General features: G+C 28.7%; 1 protein-coding gene across 3 annotated transcripts; it reads left to right on the top strand.

Annotated features, from left to right (window-relative positions):
• Positions 1-894: 894 nt before the first annotated feature.
• Positions 895-20869, top strand: LOC132938610 (tubulin-specific chaperone cofactor E-like protein). Of its 3 annotated transcripts, none has more exons than XM_061005539.1 (8): positions 895-1011; positions 17595-17873; positions 18103-18299; positions 18363-18472; positions 18604-18774; positions 18834-18985; positions 19052-19230; positions 20082-20869. In XM_061005539.1, exons 2-8 carry the CDS (start codon positions 17634-17636, stop codon positions 20401-20403), a joined length of 1371 nt encoding a protein of 456 aa, XP_060861522.1. In that variant the 5' UTR covers positions 895-1011; positions 17595-17633; the 3' UTR covers positions 20404-20869. The 3 variants fall into 3 exon arrangements, with proteins under 3 accessions (XP_060861522.1, XP_060861523.1, XP_060861521.1); XM_061005540.1 differs by lacking the exon at positions 895-1011 and adding an exon at positions 6398-6755 and having other exon boundaries at positions 18604-18771; XM_061005538.1 differs by lacking the exon at positions 895-1011 and adding an exon at positions 6400-6755.
• Positions 20870-21163: the final 294 nt, after the last annotated feature.

Consider the following 21163-nt stretch of genomic DNA (forward strand, 5'->3'; position numbering starts at 1 on the left):
TTAGATTGGGGGACGGAGTGGCCGAGCGGACTAAGGCGTCGGCTGCGGGCGGAATTTTTCTTCGGGCAAGTCACGGTGTCCGGAGAACAAGTGCCGCCATCCCCCACCCGTGCATGGCAGATACCTACGGGTGCCCAAATTAAAAATTCTGCCAAAACAAACACCACACGTGTAAACAATTTTACAGTACCCTCCCCTACAGTACCACAGGCTAATGACCTAGTAATCGAAGCCTTAACCCTAATAAAAAAAAAAATTTTAAAATATATTTGTTATGTTTATAGTCTATAATTTTTTTTAACCAGTTTGTTATACTAAAAACTATTTTAAATTACGTTATGTGTATATTATATAGTTGGGTTTAGATGTTTTAGTCCAACTATGGACGTATACAATTAATTTTGATACATATAACGAGTGGGGTGTGTACAGTGTATATTATTATTTTGTACATTTTATATAGCTTTACACAGTTAACTATAATAAAGGTTAAATAATTAAATTGTATAATTTAAAATTGTAGGTACTATACAAACTATTGATCACACCTGTAGTGTGCGAAATAATGTGGGCTGCTTTTACGCGTCTGATTGTAAAACGGATTTCGGCGTTTCACTGCCACATCGGCAAATAAAATAACAAAAACACAGACAAATAATAACATATAAAAAATACGCACCACGCCCGCTGTTCACGAAGGTCGCGGTCATTGCGGCGCAACTTCATCGTTCGTCCCGATATGGAAACTTGCTTCCCCTCGACAGTCAGCACCAACTATCGCCACATCCTTTGTCACGCGAGTCAAGTCTGAGAATTCAAATTTTTTCCGTTAAATTCCGAGTCATACGGGTACAGTCCACCTACGAGTAACAACGTTTTATTGGCGCGTTTAGTGCAGCCAAGTTATGTCATAAATAGTGTGCGGTTATTATTTTATTTTTTAAGAGGTCAATCAATAGTCAATAGTTCCGTTAACTATAAGACACTCTTACTGGCTCCAGGGCACTTTCGGTAAGTATATATATTTATATGCAAAAGGTCATCGAGATTATAAAACAATACAATTGCAAAAACGTGCAATAAAGTATTTCACTCCCTAAGGTTTATATCGATAGTTGAACAAATCAAGCGTATAACAAACAGCCAATAGGTCGTATTATAGGCTTCATTAATTTAAACTTTTATTCGATTTTTTTATGTTTAGTAATAGTTTTAATAAGAAATAATTACCTTAAGACATTTACTTTACGGTAAATGTATAGTTTGTTTATATTTAACTTTCAGGAATACTGAATACTGATATATGTAGTGATATCGGTACCTACTGCATATATATTATAACCATAATCTTACACATTTATGTAATATTGAAATACATAATATATATGTAATATGTTTCATGTAATGATGTATAATATAATACATGTATAGTGTATACCCTACTTTATGTCACTAAGTTTTTTATTCTACTTGAAATTACAGAACAATGCTCATACGTAATATATATATTGATTAGGTATTTAATTTATTGCTATCGTATTGCTAAATTATACAATTGTCTATAAAACAACAAATTATTTATTTTTTTTTATGAAAAACTAATATCTTCTAAAAAGGATATTTATCTAGCTTTAACTATTTTTTAAAGTGTTTTCGAAAAATGTGATGCCATAGATAGAGATAATATGTCTATAGTTGGATCTTCTATATTTCGTAATTTAAATAACGGTTTTATAATATCCACTATCTAACATAAAATTATCAGGAAAAATACCTTGTCTTAGATATAAGTTAAGTAGTAGTTATATGTTCAGCATTAAATTAAGTTGGTATAAGTTTTAAAAGTTAACGGGTATTTTTATCGAAATCACATGTTGTTTTGTCTTAAATTTTTTTCTATTATACTTAAAAGTTAAGACTTCTGATTATTCTATCTGCTTATAATAAGGAACATATAGATAAATCCTATTAGCTACTATGTCATTAATACAAATTGACTTGATGTTTTTATATTAGTCATAGACTCAGAACGGATAGCCCACATGATTGTTTTTAAATGTATTACCAAGAACTTAACCAACATTTACAAAATAATCATGTAATACATTAGGTAGGTATGTAACTATGTAAGTATCATTATGTGATAAAAATATGATTACATTTTTAATTTATTTCTATCTTCTTCATACAAATGTTTAAATCATTGATTATAAATAGGTACCTACTAGTATTTTATTCTCATAAATCCTTTTGTTTTTAAATAAAAATATTTACCTATCTAAAAAGGAAAGTTAGGAACAATAAAAATTGAATCGACCAAATGAGTCATAACCATGCGATATGCACTATATTGTATAAGATATATATAGTAAATATACTAACAAAAAAGAGTTTTAGTACCTAGTACCTATATATTATGTACGACGTACCTACATTATAGTCTATAACTATAATAAGACTTATAATGGATTGAAATCGAGGTCTATACAGATTTTTTTTATAAAGTAATACTATTAAATGTTAAGACCTAAGACTATTATTATAATAAGTTAAGTATAAGGAGTAGATAAAATATTTTAATATGTGAAGTGGTGAAATGTTAATGGTTTAATACTATAGGTATATGATGAAGATAAAATTCGAAAGTCGAAAGCGTATTGTGATGCGGGAATATGTCATAATAATTAACCAGTTACTTAAGATTCATTTGAATTTAGTTTAAAGTGTTTAAAAATTAAACTAATAAGTTATATTAGATACCTAGAGCCATTTTTCGAGGGCATACGACAGTAATATCAATAAGTTTCTTATTCACTTTGTTTAATGTTATAAGTCGATGGTGTGGAGGTGGACTGGCATTCCAGAATGTGGTAGGTATTCTCTTCACCTATAAGTGCATGTACATTGTACACGATCACTTTATTGTTACAAAAATAGATGACTCGTTTGCCTTTGCATGTTAGTGTCATTTATAATGTCAGTAATCAAAAAGAAAAATAAATATAATTTATCAGTATACCTACCTAGTACCTACACCTAGCAGTTACCATGCACATTGCACCGTGGAATGATTGTGTAAAATTGTTGATTTAATATGAAGCTCCTTTAATAATTATGTGATGATTTATGAGGTCCAAAATTAAAATACGCAGATATATTATTTTACATTAAATTGTTAGTTTATTTATTTAAAGATGACAATAAAACTTTATGTATGAAATTTTAATATCTTAGTCTAAAGTCTGTATACACTATATACAGTATACACTCTACAAGTATATTCTAGATCTAGAATATTGTGTATTAGTGTTTCTGTGTTAATGGCTTACTATTATATTAATTTCAACTATGCGTCTATACACCATAAAGTTAAAATTATAAAATATTAAGTTCGACAATTACGGAAGTACATTGTATATTAATAAATTACTCTTCAAAATTTGTTTCATTGAATCAGTTAACGTTATACTGACACATTGTTAAGTGTCAATTTAATATCTATAGTGAATAAGTAACTGTATACTTTTGTGGTTTAATTGAAAACATATAAGTATTGAAAATCAGATAATTTCAATATAATATGAAGCGTTATTATAATAATATTATGTTTGGACGACCGGTTGTAAATACGATACTCGACAAGTAGGCGCGTGGGCAATATTCGATGACTGTGGGTTTGCAAAATGGAAAAAAGGTTCTCCTACGTCTCAACTTGTTGATCGTTACATTATTTTTTTACCAGGAGAAAGTCAGCTGTTAGCGTAATAGATCCAATGTAGGTATCAATTATTTTGGCATACATAGCCGGGCGACCAATGACCCGCATGGAGGTAGGTACTGGTTATAAGAATTAAATATTTTCATCATACAATTATGAATTAATTGATACAAGACTATTTAGTCTATTGCAGACTTCAGGGTTACGAAGTTTCAGGAATTGAATGTAAAAATGGTGAGAAGTAAATTAAACTGCTTGCGAATTTCCATGACGACTTTGAATTTGAAATTAATCATAAGAACAGAATAATGATTATACATATACATTTCACTTGAATATTTTATGTTATTTATAATATACCACTCACAATAAAACTGTAAACATAGCATTAATTTATGCGATGAGAAAAGTTTCACACTAATCGTATTTTTATTTATAAATATTTATTGGTATCTACTTAATTTTGTTTAGATGTGTATTGTATATTATATCTATTAGATTTTCTTCGTATAATTAATTTCATTACAAAATAGCTTATTCATGTATTATTCGTCTAAAAAAACCAAATATAGGTACAAATAAACTATAGGTAACTAAGTATTATTTAATAAATTTATTTCAAGTTCGTATGTAATTTATAAAAATCTTAACCTCTTTAGCTCTTTATATCGTGTCTTGTATAGTACCTATCAATATATTATGTTATTAATATGATAATATTATATTCTCTTTGCGACTTGTATTGGTTTTATAATTTATGAACATGCTAATTGAAAATAAAAAACACAAATATCCCGCTAAGAGTAATAAAACGATTAGTTGTATAACTTATATTACATATTAGTCGAGATATTGTAGGCTTTAACTATGTTTTAATATTTATATTATTCTAAGATACATTTGAATGTGTAAAATAACAAATACTAATTATATAAAACAATTTAAAGGAATTAAATAAATATTTTCAAGACAACTACTACCTTTTTTTATTTTAGAGTACCTATATATATTATACCTAAGCGAGAAGAGAAAACTATCGATAGTAATTTACGTTTTACAATGATATTGTAGTAGGTTGAGTTTGTCAACACTATTTCTAGTTGAACAATTTGGACGGCTTGGGGGTATATTCGAAATGTTTTTTCGGGGATATTTTAATGATATTAATTTGGGGCTCAGGTGCTCAGCATAGGTGAAACTACAGGCCAGTCCAGGCCAGTGATACCATGGCCTGACCTAATGTATTGACTGGATAACATACACTGACATAGTACAATTTAAAATTTAAATTAATAGCTAATTTTGTAATAAGAATTGTTTTCATATTTATCATTTTGGCCTGTACTTACTAATAAAACTGTCTGTTTTCGCTAATGGGGCTCAGAGTCATTTTACTGTCATTTTACAATAATATACCTATTGGTATTATTTAATTATGAATATGCCAAATAAAGTGTACAAACAAAGAATAAAAAAATAAGGAAAAGTACTTATTTAATAAAAAAAAAGAAACTTACCTAGTGACAAAATAAATTTCCCAAAAACTGTTGTCTTGACAATTTTTTAAAAAAATGGTGATAATGTGATATCACAACAAAAACACTTTGTTGAACTCCGTGTAAAAAACAGCATAGTAAAAAAATAGATCTTTAAGCACGTGATATCATAAATAAATGCTAAGTAAATTGAATTTAAGTACATTTATTTTGTTTCAATAATTTATTTACTTGGCGAGAAATTATATATGTAAATATATAAATATCATAATGTACATTTCTTCTCAAAATAATTTCTCACCAAGTAAATAAATTATTGAAACAAAATAAGTGTACTTTAATTCAATTTATTTGGCATTTATTTATGAATTATGATATCACATCTTTAAAGTGCTTAAAGATCTGTTTTTTTTTACCTAGCTGTTTTTTACACGCAATTTGACGAAGTGTTTTTGTTGTGATAAATAATATAGGTACCTATAATCATTAATCAATATTCAATAATACATTAACAATATAAGTAATTAGAATTTATTACTTACTATTTCGGTTATTTTTCATTGTTATTGACTTTATACAATATTAATAATATTATGATTTCTGAATTATAGTTTATGATTATGATATTAGTTCTCAAAAATGTGCCATAGTATAGTTATTAATTTGCATTGTTTTATAATATGGGTAAGTAGGTAGGTATATAATTTCCCTATACGTACCTACCTCCTAACAAGAAGCAACCGACATTTATTTTTATAAACAGTAAGGTACCTTAAGAACTTCACTAACGTACACTAGATGTATCTATACAATTTTAGTTTTGTCACTTTTGTGTGACTTTGTCCTTAGCCTCTTCGGCTGTTCCGTTGTTTTCGCCCATGTAAATTATAATTAAAATTGTCCCGTATTTTAAAAAAGTAAGCCTCAGATCCCTAAAATATGTATAATATTGCCTATTGGCTATTGGTGTTCCGGTATTCGTAGTCGAACGGTAATATTGTTACGTCTTGTCGTTGTTGAGTATTCGGTGTTGACAAGCCACGGACGGACGCAAACGACACGAGGTGTTTCGATCGACGGTGGCGCTGCGAGCGGCCAGGATCGACCGCGCGGTCGATAATACAATATTATTATGATATAACAAAATCGCGCGGTGGTAGGGATTGCGCGAAGAACAAAAGAACAGAGTGTGCTTCACGATCGCGGACCTCTCGTCGTCGCTTGCTGTACTACTACAGCAAGTAGTCCGTCTGTTCAGCGCGCGGGCTTAGGGTCGCGCATACACGAGAAAAATACCAACGAAAATAATTTATGGATCTTCGAAATCGTTATATTATATCCAAAGCATTTATATAAATAATTTCGGAGTACCTAGTGTACATTATTGTTGTCTATTAACTTACTATTATTTCGTTTTTTTTCTTCCGTTCGCGTATTTCGTTTTGATGTACAACGGCAGTCAGCGGCGCACAAAGTCTACCAGAACAGAATTCTTTCGCAGTGCCGGGACTCGTGCAGGGGACTGAGGATACAAAGTCAAGGTCAGGCCGAGTTTTCAAACCAAATAAAAAACAAATAAATATGTTTAAACACACTTCATAATATAATTTAATTATTTTAACTATACTTCCATAACACTGACTGTTATTACAAATTGTCGATGGCTTTAAGTGTGCGTCATTCCCTGAGGGACAGGTTGAGCTAGGCTATTTAGGGTTAAATTCGTCCACAGGATACTACGAGAGATTCGATCCTCCAGGGCTATAATATACGTGAATGATAGATATTACAAACAGTGGCGCGGTGAGTAATATTTTTAGTATGGGCAAAACGATTTTATTTTTAATCATATTATTAACTGTTTATCTATTCAGTTTAAAATATTATAATTTATAATGTATAGACTTAATCTTTTTTAATCATATGAACATATAGGTACTTTGTCATATACAATGCGGTATAGACCGTGTCGACTGTAGATGACTCTGTAGTCTGTACAATAATGCTATATTGCTATTATAACAATAATATTACAATTCATAAGTGCAGTCGCTACTGCGACGTTATAAACGTACATTAATATTAAGACAATAATTAGCCAAATTTCTATTAATAAATTGTACAACATTGTAGCTTTTATCATTTATTTAATAAACGGGTCGTAAACTATATATACCTATAATATTACTTCAGTTTACTTATGCAAAAGGAAAATTGAAAATGCGATAGGCTTAACACGACAACACGTACGTTATAATACTATTCGTCGTAGATGGTTGCGCGTGGGGGAAGAGGACGAACCACCGCCGCCGCCTCCGCCACTGGGTCACCCGCCGGCCATCACCACCACCACCACCTCCTCTCCCCTATGGTTCAGCTGTTTTTTATTTACAAACACGACAACGGGCCCGACGGAACAATAACAATAATAACTACACGACCCGCTCCGGTGCGTGCGAGCGCTTGGACTGGTAGGTGGTGAGGGGGAGGGCGGTGGCGAGCGAGTAGTATTATTACGTCGTAATTCGATTACGCGTACAACTTATACTATAATGTAACACACCGCCGCGGTTTTCGAGGTCGACGAGATTGAAAAACTTTACGAAAAAACCTAATATGTTATTATACATTTATTATTTTATATTTGTTTATATTTGTTTATATTATTATAATTTATTTATTAGTAATTATTCATTAGTATGATGACACTCCATTGCTGTCGGACACCGAGTTACCGTCCCCCAAAAATAAAAACAAAGTTGTTGCCAACCATTTCTAAATAATTTCAATAAATATCACCGCATCAGCATCGCGACCCCCGGTAACCGTTCGGTTCGTGGTCAGGACTTTGCACGGGCACCGCGATTTTACGTGGACGTACATTCGAGAGAACGATTTTTACCCACCACATCTAGACTAATACTTGTCCCCAATTGTCTACCCACAAATTAGAATACCTACCGTTTCGTTTCTCCAAGAATACCGACCAGATGATATAGGTTAATACTTTTAAGTTATAATATACTTAATATGGATCAGATCGAGGATTTATCTACACAAAACGTCGGTTTGCGTCGTAGATCGTTTTTAATTTAACCACGCGGCATTAACAATATTAATATTATGTAGAGGTCGACAATCGTTGCGCAACTGTTTTACGATGAATTGATGAACAAATAATAAAACATTGTGAATATTAATAGATTTTTGTAACTATTACGTTACCAATGGATAAAATAGTAGGAGTGCGTTATTTACATGTTTTGCAACTAATTTATTTGGATATAATGAAAATCACTACTAAAACGTGTTAATTGTTGTTAATGTGTTATTATAATTTAATTTTTTGATTTTATATTCGCGTTTAATCAACACACAAAAACATTACAAAATAATAAAACAATATACTTAATTATTGTTTCGACTAAGTGCCTATTTATAGTTGATAATAATTAATAATTAATATTCAAGAATTCAGTTGTTCGTATAAGATAAAATAAAATAAATACGCAGTTATGAATTTAAAAAAAAATACACTGCAGTAAAAAATTGTAAAAAACTACTTTACTATATTTACGTAATTTCGGTAGATTTCGTAAGAACAGGATTATTTTACGGTGTTGGTAATATTTGTTACCAGCTAGGTATTATATTATTATGTTACTATGTAATATGTTACAATATCGTAATGCTCTTGCAGCTTAGTAGCACATTATTATTTTTAATGTAAAAATATGAACGTATTGATACCTACTTTCATTATCAGGTTTTTATAAAAATGTATTATGGTACAAATTAAATAAAAAGGACATTATTAACATACATTTTAACGTTAGGTGTAATTATACCAACAACAAATAATAGGTAAGCTTAAATAAATATAGTTATTAAAGCACGTCTAAAATATTAAATTGTAAATGAAAACATTTGCAGAATTGTGTATAGAAGCAACAAAAAACCAAAATTTACCTTTAGAAACCATCTCTAATACCTATGTTATCACAATTCATTTTAAATTTAAGTTCATAATAAGTCCACTCAATTAATTAATTTCTTCCGCTTTTAATGTATTCTTGTTTCCTATAATTTATTATCTTCATTATCAGCTCTTATAATTCCTTCATTGATTTAATTTTAAATATAATCTTTCAGATACAATATTGTAACCTTTCGCAATGTTATATTGTTCTGTTATGTAATAACTAATAATAATATTAATTGTAATAGCTATAAATTATAATAGTATTTATTAGTAGGCAGTAGGTAGCAAATAAAATTAAAATAATAGCAATTAGTATGTTAAAACTCAAAATTATAGTTATTAGTATTATGCTGTAAACATCCCAATCGAACAATAGCTTCTGTTTGTAGACAATTTAGATAAGATAAATCATAATAATGGATAATAAAAATATATAATTCTATAATATTTACACTAACGCGACAACGTGTGTCAGTGAGTCACTTATAAATCGCCTACAATACAATTATTAGTTATTAACTAATTTATTATAATCTACCTATTATTATTAAAACTACATAAAACCAATAGCAACCATTTATAAACAAAAAATAATAATTATAATAATCTCAAGATCCCTTTTTGAGAATTTCCCCGAGTGAACCTCTTATTTACCTATTTTCATAACAAAATGTAGCTTATCTTCTTCCCCGAGGTCTAATCTATCTCTGTACCAAATTTCATAGCAATCGGAATTCGGATGAACGGTTCGAGAATGCATAAAGACACAGTCAGTCGCAAACATTTTTTTATCTTATATAGATTATATTAGTGTATATTTTAGATTCTGAGCGGAGCGATGAAGCTAATAGTTTTACAATGGTGTTTTTTTTTTTTATCCTGTATACAAAATTTCTATCAGAAGGAGTACTTAGATTTCAACATATATTACCTTATCTTTTAGAAAATTGGATCAAGATGGTACTTTAGAGAGATCATTTTTTGATTTTCTCAATAGTTGCTATTGATATATATTGATATATATAATGCCACGGGAAAAACCACCTTCAAATTACGAAAAACCGCTAAAAATGGGATTTTAATTTCCAACGTTTTGTCTATCACCATAGAAACCATAAAAAAGCGGGTAAGTGGATGTCGCTCTGCTGCACAGTAGGTTACAAGTGGGACAATGTATAATTGATTGTATTAAACTTGAATTCAATGATATAATATAATTGTATAAGAAAAACGATTCTAAGCGGAGACGGCTTATCAGTCTGGATTTTTAAATTTTTATTATTTATTATTATAGCCTTTATTGAGAAAATCGAAAAATTACCTCTCTAAAGTCTAAAGTACCATTTTGATCCTATTTGGTTCTAGTAAAAATTTTGTGTACAGGATATAACACAATGATACAATAACATAATAATACAATGAATTTATAATATCAATTAAAAAAAATCATATGTATTTATACTCAGATATTCGCAGTTATACTTAAATGATTTTTCAATATAAAAAATAATACCTACCTAATAACATTTTATTAAAAAAATAGTTTATAAGGTATTATTATGATATTTTAAGACGTGTATTTAAATTTTAAGATCGTTACCCCTGTAAATAATATCTGACTCATCTTACATTATTGTTATAAATGAATGGAACACGCAAATCAGATTGTATACGGTTGTTTGAATTAAGAATTGAGTGACACTTAATTAAGGAAATTAGTATTTTATGATTCTTAAAAGAATTAACGATTTACACTGTCTGAAAACAATATATTATAATACACCAAAATTAAGAAATTATTATTTTTCTTTGTCAGTAAGATATCATTATACGTATGTTTAAACCGCTTTGAGACAGCCATGCTTAAATATCAAACAGACAATTTGTCACGTACTCTACACACATATATATCTATGATAATTGGTTAGAATAAAACAAAAGACTCACACCGTATAGAAAATCAAATAGTTAAAGTACATAAAGTGAAATTAAGTTTTCTTACCTATATGTAAATGTTTTAAAAGAACATTATGATTCAAATAAATATTTGAATAAGTAAAATACTTTAGAAATACGCACAAGCATTAAAATATTTTATGTAAGGTGTAGGTATCTAAATATATAGAACGAAAATGTCAATCAAGATAACACTAGTGGGCTTTCTTCGTGTTGACAGTATGTAAAATGAATAATATAAATACAAATATATTATAGTAAATAATCCGCACGATTAAGAAGATTATCATAATATAATATACAAATAGTAAATGCAAGTCATATAACTACATTTCATTCATTTATTTTATAAAAAATAAATTAACAATGATCACGAATTAAATTTAAATACAATAAGTAAAATTGCATTTTAATTGTAGTATAGTAATAATTCATTTATAAAATATTAACGATTATTATCATACATTACATCCTATTCTTGGGCGTCATTGTAACATACAATAAGTAAAATATTATCATTTTATAATTTTATCATAATATTACCTATATTCTTTTTTAATCACGACAAGTTTCCCATTTAGCCATCTAAGGGTACGGTTATGTATAATTATTAATATGGTTTCAAGCATCGTTGATTATTTTACATATTTTAAGAGTATCATTGAACTTATACTGCCATATTGCTGCATCCATTTTATTTCAAAAGTGGATTAGTATATTTCTCAGCCACTAATTAATTGTAATTAAATAAATGTAATGTACATTATGTGAATATAATTGGTTTTTTATATTATAGTCTGTGACCTATTCATACATTAGTGTCATACAATATAGAAGTGTCCATGCGCGTATACATGACATGTATTATTTTATTTAAAACATGAACTGTGTTTGTAAAATTCCAACTGTCTTATGTGATCTAAATTCAATATGGGTATATATTTTTTTATTTCTTCAAGAAGATAATGTACCTCCTGAACATGATTGTATGAAATATGGTAATGATTTTTACATATCGTTATAAATTATATCTTATGGTGATTACTGATTACCTACTGATTAGAGTAATATTTCTCCAAACAGTTATTTGTATTTTTATGTTGGTGTGGCTATACAATAAACATTAAAATGACTATCATTATAATCATACTGCAGCTATCGTATATAGGTAGTATTGTATTATGTTATAGGTATAAAAAAAAATAGTAGTATTCTAGCAGGCACATACTACTACTTATACTATATAATATACGCTATACTAAATATATTTATAGTTTACAACAAATGTGGAAATGTTTATTCATTACGTATATACTGCTTTAATTGTAAATGATATATTTAGTTGATAATATTATATTTTAAACTCCAATGGTTTTGTAGTGGAAGACTAGAGTATACCAGATATGAGACACCTGTATTTTATTCTGTCCTATATGATAAGATATATAATATATATATATGTGTGTGTGTGTGTGTGTGTAAAAAGAGAGACAAAGAGAAATAGAGTTGACACGTGGAAGACGAAAGTATAGATACGGTAACGGACGTGCGAGTTCCTTTTTTCCATAGATAATATAAGATATTATATTATCTATGCTTTTTTCCAACCGGCTGGGTGACAGACCTCCTTTGTCCTACACACAGGCCAAGAACAATACGCGGTGGTATGAGGAACCGTTCTGGTCAACGGTTTCTCCGTCAGTATTATTCACGCAAAAAACTGATGTAACGCTATTTTTTTGGAAAATTTAACATGATTCGGTGAAAACTAATGTTTAAAGAATAATAGTAGTTCATATAATAATATAATAGATAGAGACTACCTGAGAGGTACCTGACTTGTGAGTTGTGATACTATTAAGTGTTAAACCGTTGAATTGAAACGCCCAAAGTACAAACCATAATTTAACCGAACGCACGAGTTTTTTTTATTAAATTTCAATAAATAGGTAGGTGGAATGATAGCTATATAAAAGTATCGCAATATAATATTATAATATCTAACTATATAATATATTGGTTGCTATTGGTTAATCGGGCATGTTTGTTAATTTGTATTATTATCTTTTGTCAATAATCAATATATATATATATACATATATGAATGTTTGTGGGTAGATTAGACCTCTGGGAAGAAGATAGGCTAATTTAAAAAGGGTAAAATTTGGTTTTTTTTTATTCATCGGATTAGGTATTTTATAGGATTTTGTATTAATTGATTATATTAATCCACCGTAGGTGAAATTAATTAAAAACGACAAACTTGGTATAACTTTGATACTTTAGAGTTAAATCATACACTTACGTACAAACAGCACGGGGTCCGCGATCTACCGCAGGTGCAATCTACCTGCTAATGTACTGCTGCGAATCAGAATTTTTATACCCGGCAACAGAAAAATTAAGTTAAACTTTGAACACCATACACCGAATATTAAATAAACAACTGAACAAAGTACATTTAACGGGCAACTAAGTGCACGGGATCAGACAGTATTATTTAAGTTTACAATTAAAGTACATAGGGATTGTTAGCTAACAGCTATCAATATGAATGTATTGGCATTTGGTATTGATTGATGTAATATATTTGATTGCCCCTTTCATAATATAATATTATTATTATTATCTTATTTTTTGTTTAACGTATGAACTTAAAATGAAATTTCAAAAACTATAGGACAAAAATGCAATGATAAAAAAATAACTATAAAGTTGTTTCAGTATTTACAATTTTTTTTTTTTTATAGGTACCTCAAGTACCTGATTATATTATATAATGAAATATGTTAACGTGTTAATCACGTTGTATTCATTATTATTAAAAATAATTCAATACAAAATGTAGAATAATATTATGATAAAATAATAAACAAGTAAAACTCCAAAATCATGTTTTTATTATGATCTTATTATCGTTTTTATTTTTGTTCAGTCCAAGAAACCTTTTTAATTTTTGAATGTGACCCTATAGTCCAAAATGGTTGCCAACTTCTGTTCTGTATATATGAATTAACAATAGTAGATATTGGACTCAAAGAATTTCTTTAAAATAACGTTCGCATATTTACCGTTTTATTTATACATCATAATATACTGTAGCTATACCTATACTAAGGAATCTGCCATTTTCAATAAATCAAATTTGAATGGAGTACAACTTTTGAATGAGTGAATTCAATATATTAAGATAAATTAATCAAATTTTGGTTGTATATCCTATATAGTGACAAAGAAAAGTGCAGAGGAGGACAGACGTATAGACCAATTTAATATACAAGACTTGTATTTAGTTTATACTTGATATACAGTATACCTAAATACATTATGAACAGTCGTTTAGGTACACATAATGATGCCATCTGGCTTTGACTTATACAATGACAACTCAGGTTCCTGACCCGATCACAGGTCGTGTACCTTTCCGGGTTTAAGAGTAGCATAAAAGACCGAGTTTTTTGAAATCACGATTTTGTTCATATTATACGCGTAGGTACTATACTACTATAGTGTATGCGATTTTAGTAAATATATACATTACCTATAATCTATATAGGCAGTAAAAGTCATAATATGAATTCTGATATAGCGGAAAAATACGAGGATAAATATGTTATAGGTAACGAATAAATTAAATGTTATTTGAATATATCATATTCTCATGCTAAAGCATTACCAGTTCGTTTAATTTTTTTACGTATAACAGACTCATATACTATTAGGTTATTACACAGATTATTATTATTACAATTTAATTTAGGTTTAAGAAGCTTCTTTAAAATATAGGGCGAAGGCTGCAAAGTTATACGTTTATAGGAAATGAGTAGGTAGGTACAATTTTTTATTCTAACGGCTTTAAGTTTGTAATACTTCAAAATTGTATTGTACAATTTTACCATTTAAAATATGGTGAACAAAATAATTTATTTTATGTATAGGTATTATGAGACTAATCTATATTGTGTGTCATTTGAATGTAATTATGTAGATTTAATTTTTGAAAAATCGGGGTTCTCTGCATTCTACCATACCATTGATTATATATACTTAATATATTTAATTAATGACTCTACTGTACAGTAAGTGGTGAATTTACCTTTTTATTGAGTTATTCCTGTAAGGGTTGTCTTAAATTTGAATTCAATGATAAATCATAGCATATGAAAAACTATTCTGAGCGAAGGTCTTTTAGTCTGTATTTTTCTAAGGATATTTTATTATATATTTATATTATTATCTGTAATGTGGTGTGAAAACTAATTTTGGTTAAATTTATTAAGAAGAAATCTTAGGTATATTATATTAATATATTGTAATAATATAATATATAGTAATTATTATAATATTAGGTAGGTACTAACTGTTATTAACTTATACATATATAATTATAAGTTAATAACAGTTATAAATTATAAGTCAATACCGATGTACGGTAGACTGGTGTGAATACGCTTGTGGTATAACTTATACAATTTTAATATTTTTAAAATGTCTTTGCATTAAACTAATAACAATATACATAGTGTCAAAAGTTTCAAGTTCCTACAAATTATAATTTTGGAATTGCTACTAAAAAATAACATTTTAAATAATATTTTGTTGAAATTTGAACTTGAAATTTTGAATCAATTATTTTTAAAAGTACTGAGAATTTTTTTCTCTTGATGAATTATGACCCTTTCAAATAACCAACTAGATCTAATTTTCTACTGGAAACTTCCCTCGAAGTTGAAAATTGAACCATTATTACAGCTCCCAAATGTGACGTAAGACATGAAAAATAATATAAAAATAAAAAACCTACATTGTAAAACCAATCTATTCACCACTCCGTTCAGAACCTAAAAAAACAAAAAAATGTATTAGTAACAAAATGTATAAATTGTTACATTAATGGCATAACGATACTACAGTGTATACTAGGTATACTTTTAATTTTAAATATTTTAATTTTGGTTAATTCATTAAGTTAATAAATGATTTGATAGGTAATATGTATAATAGAATACAATAATATATACGTAGATTTATAGGTATTTATATGAGAGAGTGATAGTATTTTTAAATAATTATAATCAACATTTTATACAACAGCCAATATTATGTTTGACCAATATTATTTTGAAATAAAACATAATTGGGAAACATACAAGTATTATATATATCCCTAAGGTATTAATTATTATAGTTAATAAGTAAAAATATGTTATAATATAGGTATATGTATTATGTAAAATTGTGAAATACCTACTATGTAAATACTATAATATATATTATTACCCATAGTAATATATATGTATGCATAATGTGGATGTATATATATATATATATATATAGGTAAATTAAATAGATATAAGTATATAACTATGCACTATGCCAATTTATATACATTACTAGTTACTACACATAACGCAGTCGAAATAGGTTAGCATGAATGAAATTCTGTGGTTGTATAAAAATTATGCACACTACAAAAAGACGGCCTTTTTTTCTAGTCCCTTCTACTTACTTGTTTCGACAAGTCGAGTCGTAATAGAGATACCCATACGGCCATACATTATACTTACATAGACTCATAGAACATATGTACAATTGATTATACATAGTAATCTACCATACGTCCATACCTAATATATATATACCCTATGTCCGTGTGCACAATGGACGTGAACTAGCCGGTCTCGTACAACCGGTTCTGATTTACAACCACTATGACAATTCTAACGAAAGCCTTAGTAACTTTAATCTTAAGTCATAGCTCATTGACTCGTTGAGAGCCCCTCGTGAGTCTCAACGCAAATATGCTATGTATCCATAATATATACATTCACATACAACTATAATAATAAATGAACCACTGGTTGTCGAGAAATTAGTTTAGAAATGTAGGTATTTATAAATTATAGTATCACTGTTTTTATAATCACTGAACAACGGTCTTACCAAACTAAAATTGTAAAAAAATTAAACTTACCAACTTAAGCTTAATTTTTTATGTGCTCCTAAGTAAAAGTTTTAAATCAATATAATAATGCTTTGTGCATCATGAAATGTACGATATTTACCAATATAGTGTATATCAAGGTTTGGACACGGACCATCATCATCTATAACCGGTTAGGTCCAACTTAAACACTTATTTAATCCTAGGTTATTAGGTTTATTTCAGTATTAGGTTAATGTTGGTTGATCGTAAAAAATAAAGATAATTTTTTGTAAGGTCGTTGGAACAATAAAATACCTTCCAAATATTAAATCTGCGATCTCCGTATGATCTCTCTTTACAAACTGTATCAATAACATCTTTATACATTTTTACTGAACTATTTTAAAAACTAATTAAAATACATGACTACCTATATTACACAATTTAATTATCAGATCCTTGCCAATTACATAGTTGTTGAACACAAATTAAACAAAGATATTATTTTGGTTGCAGGATATTTAAACGAAACAGGACGAAACAAAAGTTGTTGCCATGCCGTCGCTTTTAGAAGCGATCGTAGAGAAGTACGAATGTTTTGAAGATGATACATTCGATCAGATGCCTATAGCAATATATGTGCCACGTAAAAATCCCAGGAATATGATACCTAATTTATTGGTTTTAAATGACTGTGACATTGATTCGGCTGGACAAGAATCCGACTTGAGAGATAAATGTCATGGTGTTGAAGAATTGGATTTAGCTCAGAATTGTTTGTCTAAATGGAGTGAAGTAAGTCCTACATATTTTGCATAAGTATAATATATAATAATTAATAAATAATAATTACATAGTAAAGGTTACCTTTTCATGTTTCCAAGGTTGCAATGTGGGTGGGTATTACTGTACATAATATTATACTTTTACTATTGGAATGCTTCTATTTCTTTTTAATTTTTTTTTTTCGATTTACGATACGATACTATGTTAAAAACTAATTCTTGACTATGTTTAATTTTAGATATTCAAAATATTACATATTATGCCGAGACTGAAATTCGCCAATCTAAGTTTTAACAATTTAAGTTCTGATATAAATAGCGCTATTGAGATTTGTGACGACACTGGAGAAACATATCCGTGTTTGAAGAGTATCGTATTGAATTCTACGAATATTACATGGCGCAGCTTTAGGCACATATTGAAACGAATACCCATGTGAGTTTAATTCAATTTAAAAAGATTGACAATTATATTTACATCAAAATACTCCTATAATAGGGTCGAAGAAATACACTTGAGTATGAATAATTACGACGTTATCGACTTGAATGACGACGAACATTGTCAACATATTCAAATGCCCTCAGTGAAAAGGTTACATTTTACAGGTACTTATACCTAACTTTAAGAGTCCTTAATATGTATTCTATAAGTATGTACTTATTAATTACAATATAATAATTCCCTGTAATTACTTGTTAAATATAAATACAAAATTTAAGCAATGTAACGTTTACAGGAAACCCTGTGTCTACATGGTCTGAAGTGTGTAAACTAGGTCGAGCATTTCCAAATCTTGAATCGTTGGTGCTTGCTGAATGTCCCTTGCAGTCACTTATGACTCCACCACCTTCGCCGGATTCTCACCTAGGACTGTTGTCCTACCCAAGACAAGGGAGTGGATTTTGTAGTGAGTTTTAAGACAAAATGTGCGAGATTTTATTATAATCATGGCATTTTGCTCTAAAGATATGACGTTGGATTCGCCACACGATGCATTTACACATCTCAGATTCCTAAATCTAAACAGAACCTTAATTAGAACGTGGGACGACGTTGACATCCTGGGACGCTTTCCTGCATTAAGATACCTAAGGATACAAGGCTGCCCGATATTCGAAGTGAGTGATATATTATATTTTTTTAATTTCTTAAATGAAAATGACAACTGATTGTTTTTATTTTAGGAAAACTCTGAAAGACAAGAATACACAGAACACGAACGCAGGCAGTTGTTGATTGCACGATTAACGTGCATACAAACTTTGAATGGTGGAGCAGAAATTACAGCTGATGATAGAGAAGATGCTGAACGGTTTTTAATAAGATATTACATGGATAAGCCTGAAAGCGAACGACCAGAGAGGTAAAAAAAAGATAAGTTACTAAATATTAAACTCGTACATTTTGTTTTATCGGTACAGATTTTAATATCTATAGTTATAAAATGTACAGTCTTAACAATGAATACTAATAAGTAATAAACGTATTATTCCGTAAGTATTTACTTTTCGGATAATCTAAGATAGGTACTTTTAAATATGTGATTTATTCTAACATTTTGTACTTCCGCCTTAGGTTTGTTTTTAGTTTTATGTTTGTTATTGAGCATTTCAACCCACTTTCGACTTAAGATTTAGAAATGGCAACCTGCCAACCTATATTTTTAATCTTATAATACCGATTTATCAAAATATTTTTGTGAAATTGGTCAAATAATAATTACTTTCACATTGTAATAACTAATTACTATCAAATACTATAAATTTAAAAGAAGTCATAGCCTTATAAGATGCTATAAGTTTTAACTTAATGTAATGAGTTAATAGTGTATAGTTACTAGTTTGTAAAAATAAAGCTAAACATGTGGGCAAATAGGTAACTCTGCTGTATGGTGGGCATCGAGTGAACCTCGTTATTGAGTAGGTCACTATAATGGATTTATTAAATTTGAATTCAATGATAAAAGATTTATATCTTTGCATATTATTCTGGGCGGAGACTTTCTGTCAGTCTGCAATACTAAGAACATTTTATTATATGAATATTTATATTCCTGTATTAAAGTTATTTATTTTATTATTAATAATACATTAGATTGAATACAGACTTATCGTAGAGAAGTATGAATAGGCTCATGTTATGCTAATTTGTAGGTACATTTCTTTTGATATCCAAACAAAAATTATCACTAACTTTAATGTAAAAATGTTTCAGGTATAATGAATTGGTTCAAGTTCACGGAAAACTTGATCCTTTAGTAAATATAGACTTGACACCTGAAAGTAAAGTTCAGGTCAAGATTATTTGTGGTGACAAATGCGAACAACATATTTTAGATGTATATCAGACCGTAAACGAACTCAAACAAAAATTTGAAAAATTTTCGGGTATACCAGCACACCGTATGCGAGTGTTTTATATGGATCAACATGTATGTTCAGTTATTGGTCCTGAAGAAATGAAGTTTCCAAACAAGAGATTATACAGTTACAACATAGTTAAAGGAGATCAGATAATAGTCGATTCGAAAAAATGAAATCTTTTACGAGCACACGCAAAAATACTGTGATATAAAGATATTAAATATATATGAATACACAATATTATGATTAGTTCTATAATTTTTAAATTAAACTTAATTATTATTTTTATATACTAGTCAGTAGAAGAGAGTACAGGTTCTCAATGTTGGAGATTTAATATTTAAAAATGATAATCTTACTATTGTAATCTTGGCAGCTTGTACTTGTTCTGCTTAAGTACACAAAAATATGTTTTAATCAAAACCTATTAAATATTTACAGTATTTAAACATTTGAACAATATAAGTACCATTATATGTATACTTTTAATTCAAGACTTAGTACCTATAATAATTTAGTTTTACGATTGGACTTTAGTGTGTAATACTAATACTAGTTATAATTCAATTTTTTTAGAAAGATAAATAAAGACTCATTTACTTAATTATAAATTATAATTAACAATTAAATTGAACTGTATTTTTTTTCCTGCATATACATTTATGAATATTTGTTTTCGTGGACGAGAGCTGATAATAATAACAATATCAATCCTTTGAAGTTTTATATATCTGCTTATCATCTAAATTCTAAAATCGAAATGCCCAATAATTGTACTTAATTTAATAAAGTACAATTAATTTAACATTAATCAATCCATCAATAAAAAATTGTCTTTTTGATGTACATTTTTCCATATGGGTTCACTTAATATATAGTTTGTGGTTGATAGTGGAATGGTAAAGTGTTTAATATGTCGAACAGTGTGTTGAG

Source organism: Metopolophium dirhodum, chromosome 2 (assembly GCF_019925205.1).
Source record: "Metopolophium dirhodum isolate CAU chromosome 2, ASM1992520v1, whole genome shotgun sequence".
In the NCBI taxonomy this organism is placed as follows: Eukaryota; Metazoa; Arthropoda; class Insecta; order Hemiptera; family Aphididae; genus Metopolophium; species Metopolophium dirhodum.

Bases quoted from the DNA above. Each gene is read 5' to 3' on its own strand.
- LOC132938610 (XM_061005539.1), top strand. From the start codon at position 17,634: ATGCCGTCGCTTTTAGAAGCGATCGTAGAGAAGTACGAATGTTTTGAA. The intron at 17,874-18,102 runs GTAAGTCCTACA...GTTTAATTTTAG, and splicing joins GTTTGTCTAAATGGAGTGAA to ATATTCAAAATATTACATAT. The intron at 18,473-18,603 runs GTACTTATACCT...TAACGTTTACAG, and splicing joins GAAAAGGTTACATTTTACAG to GAAACCCTGTGTCTACATGG.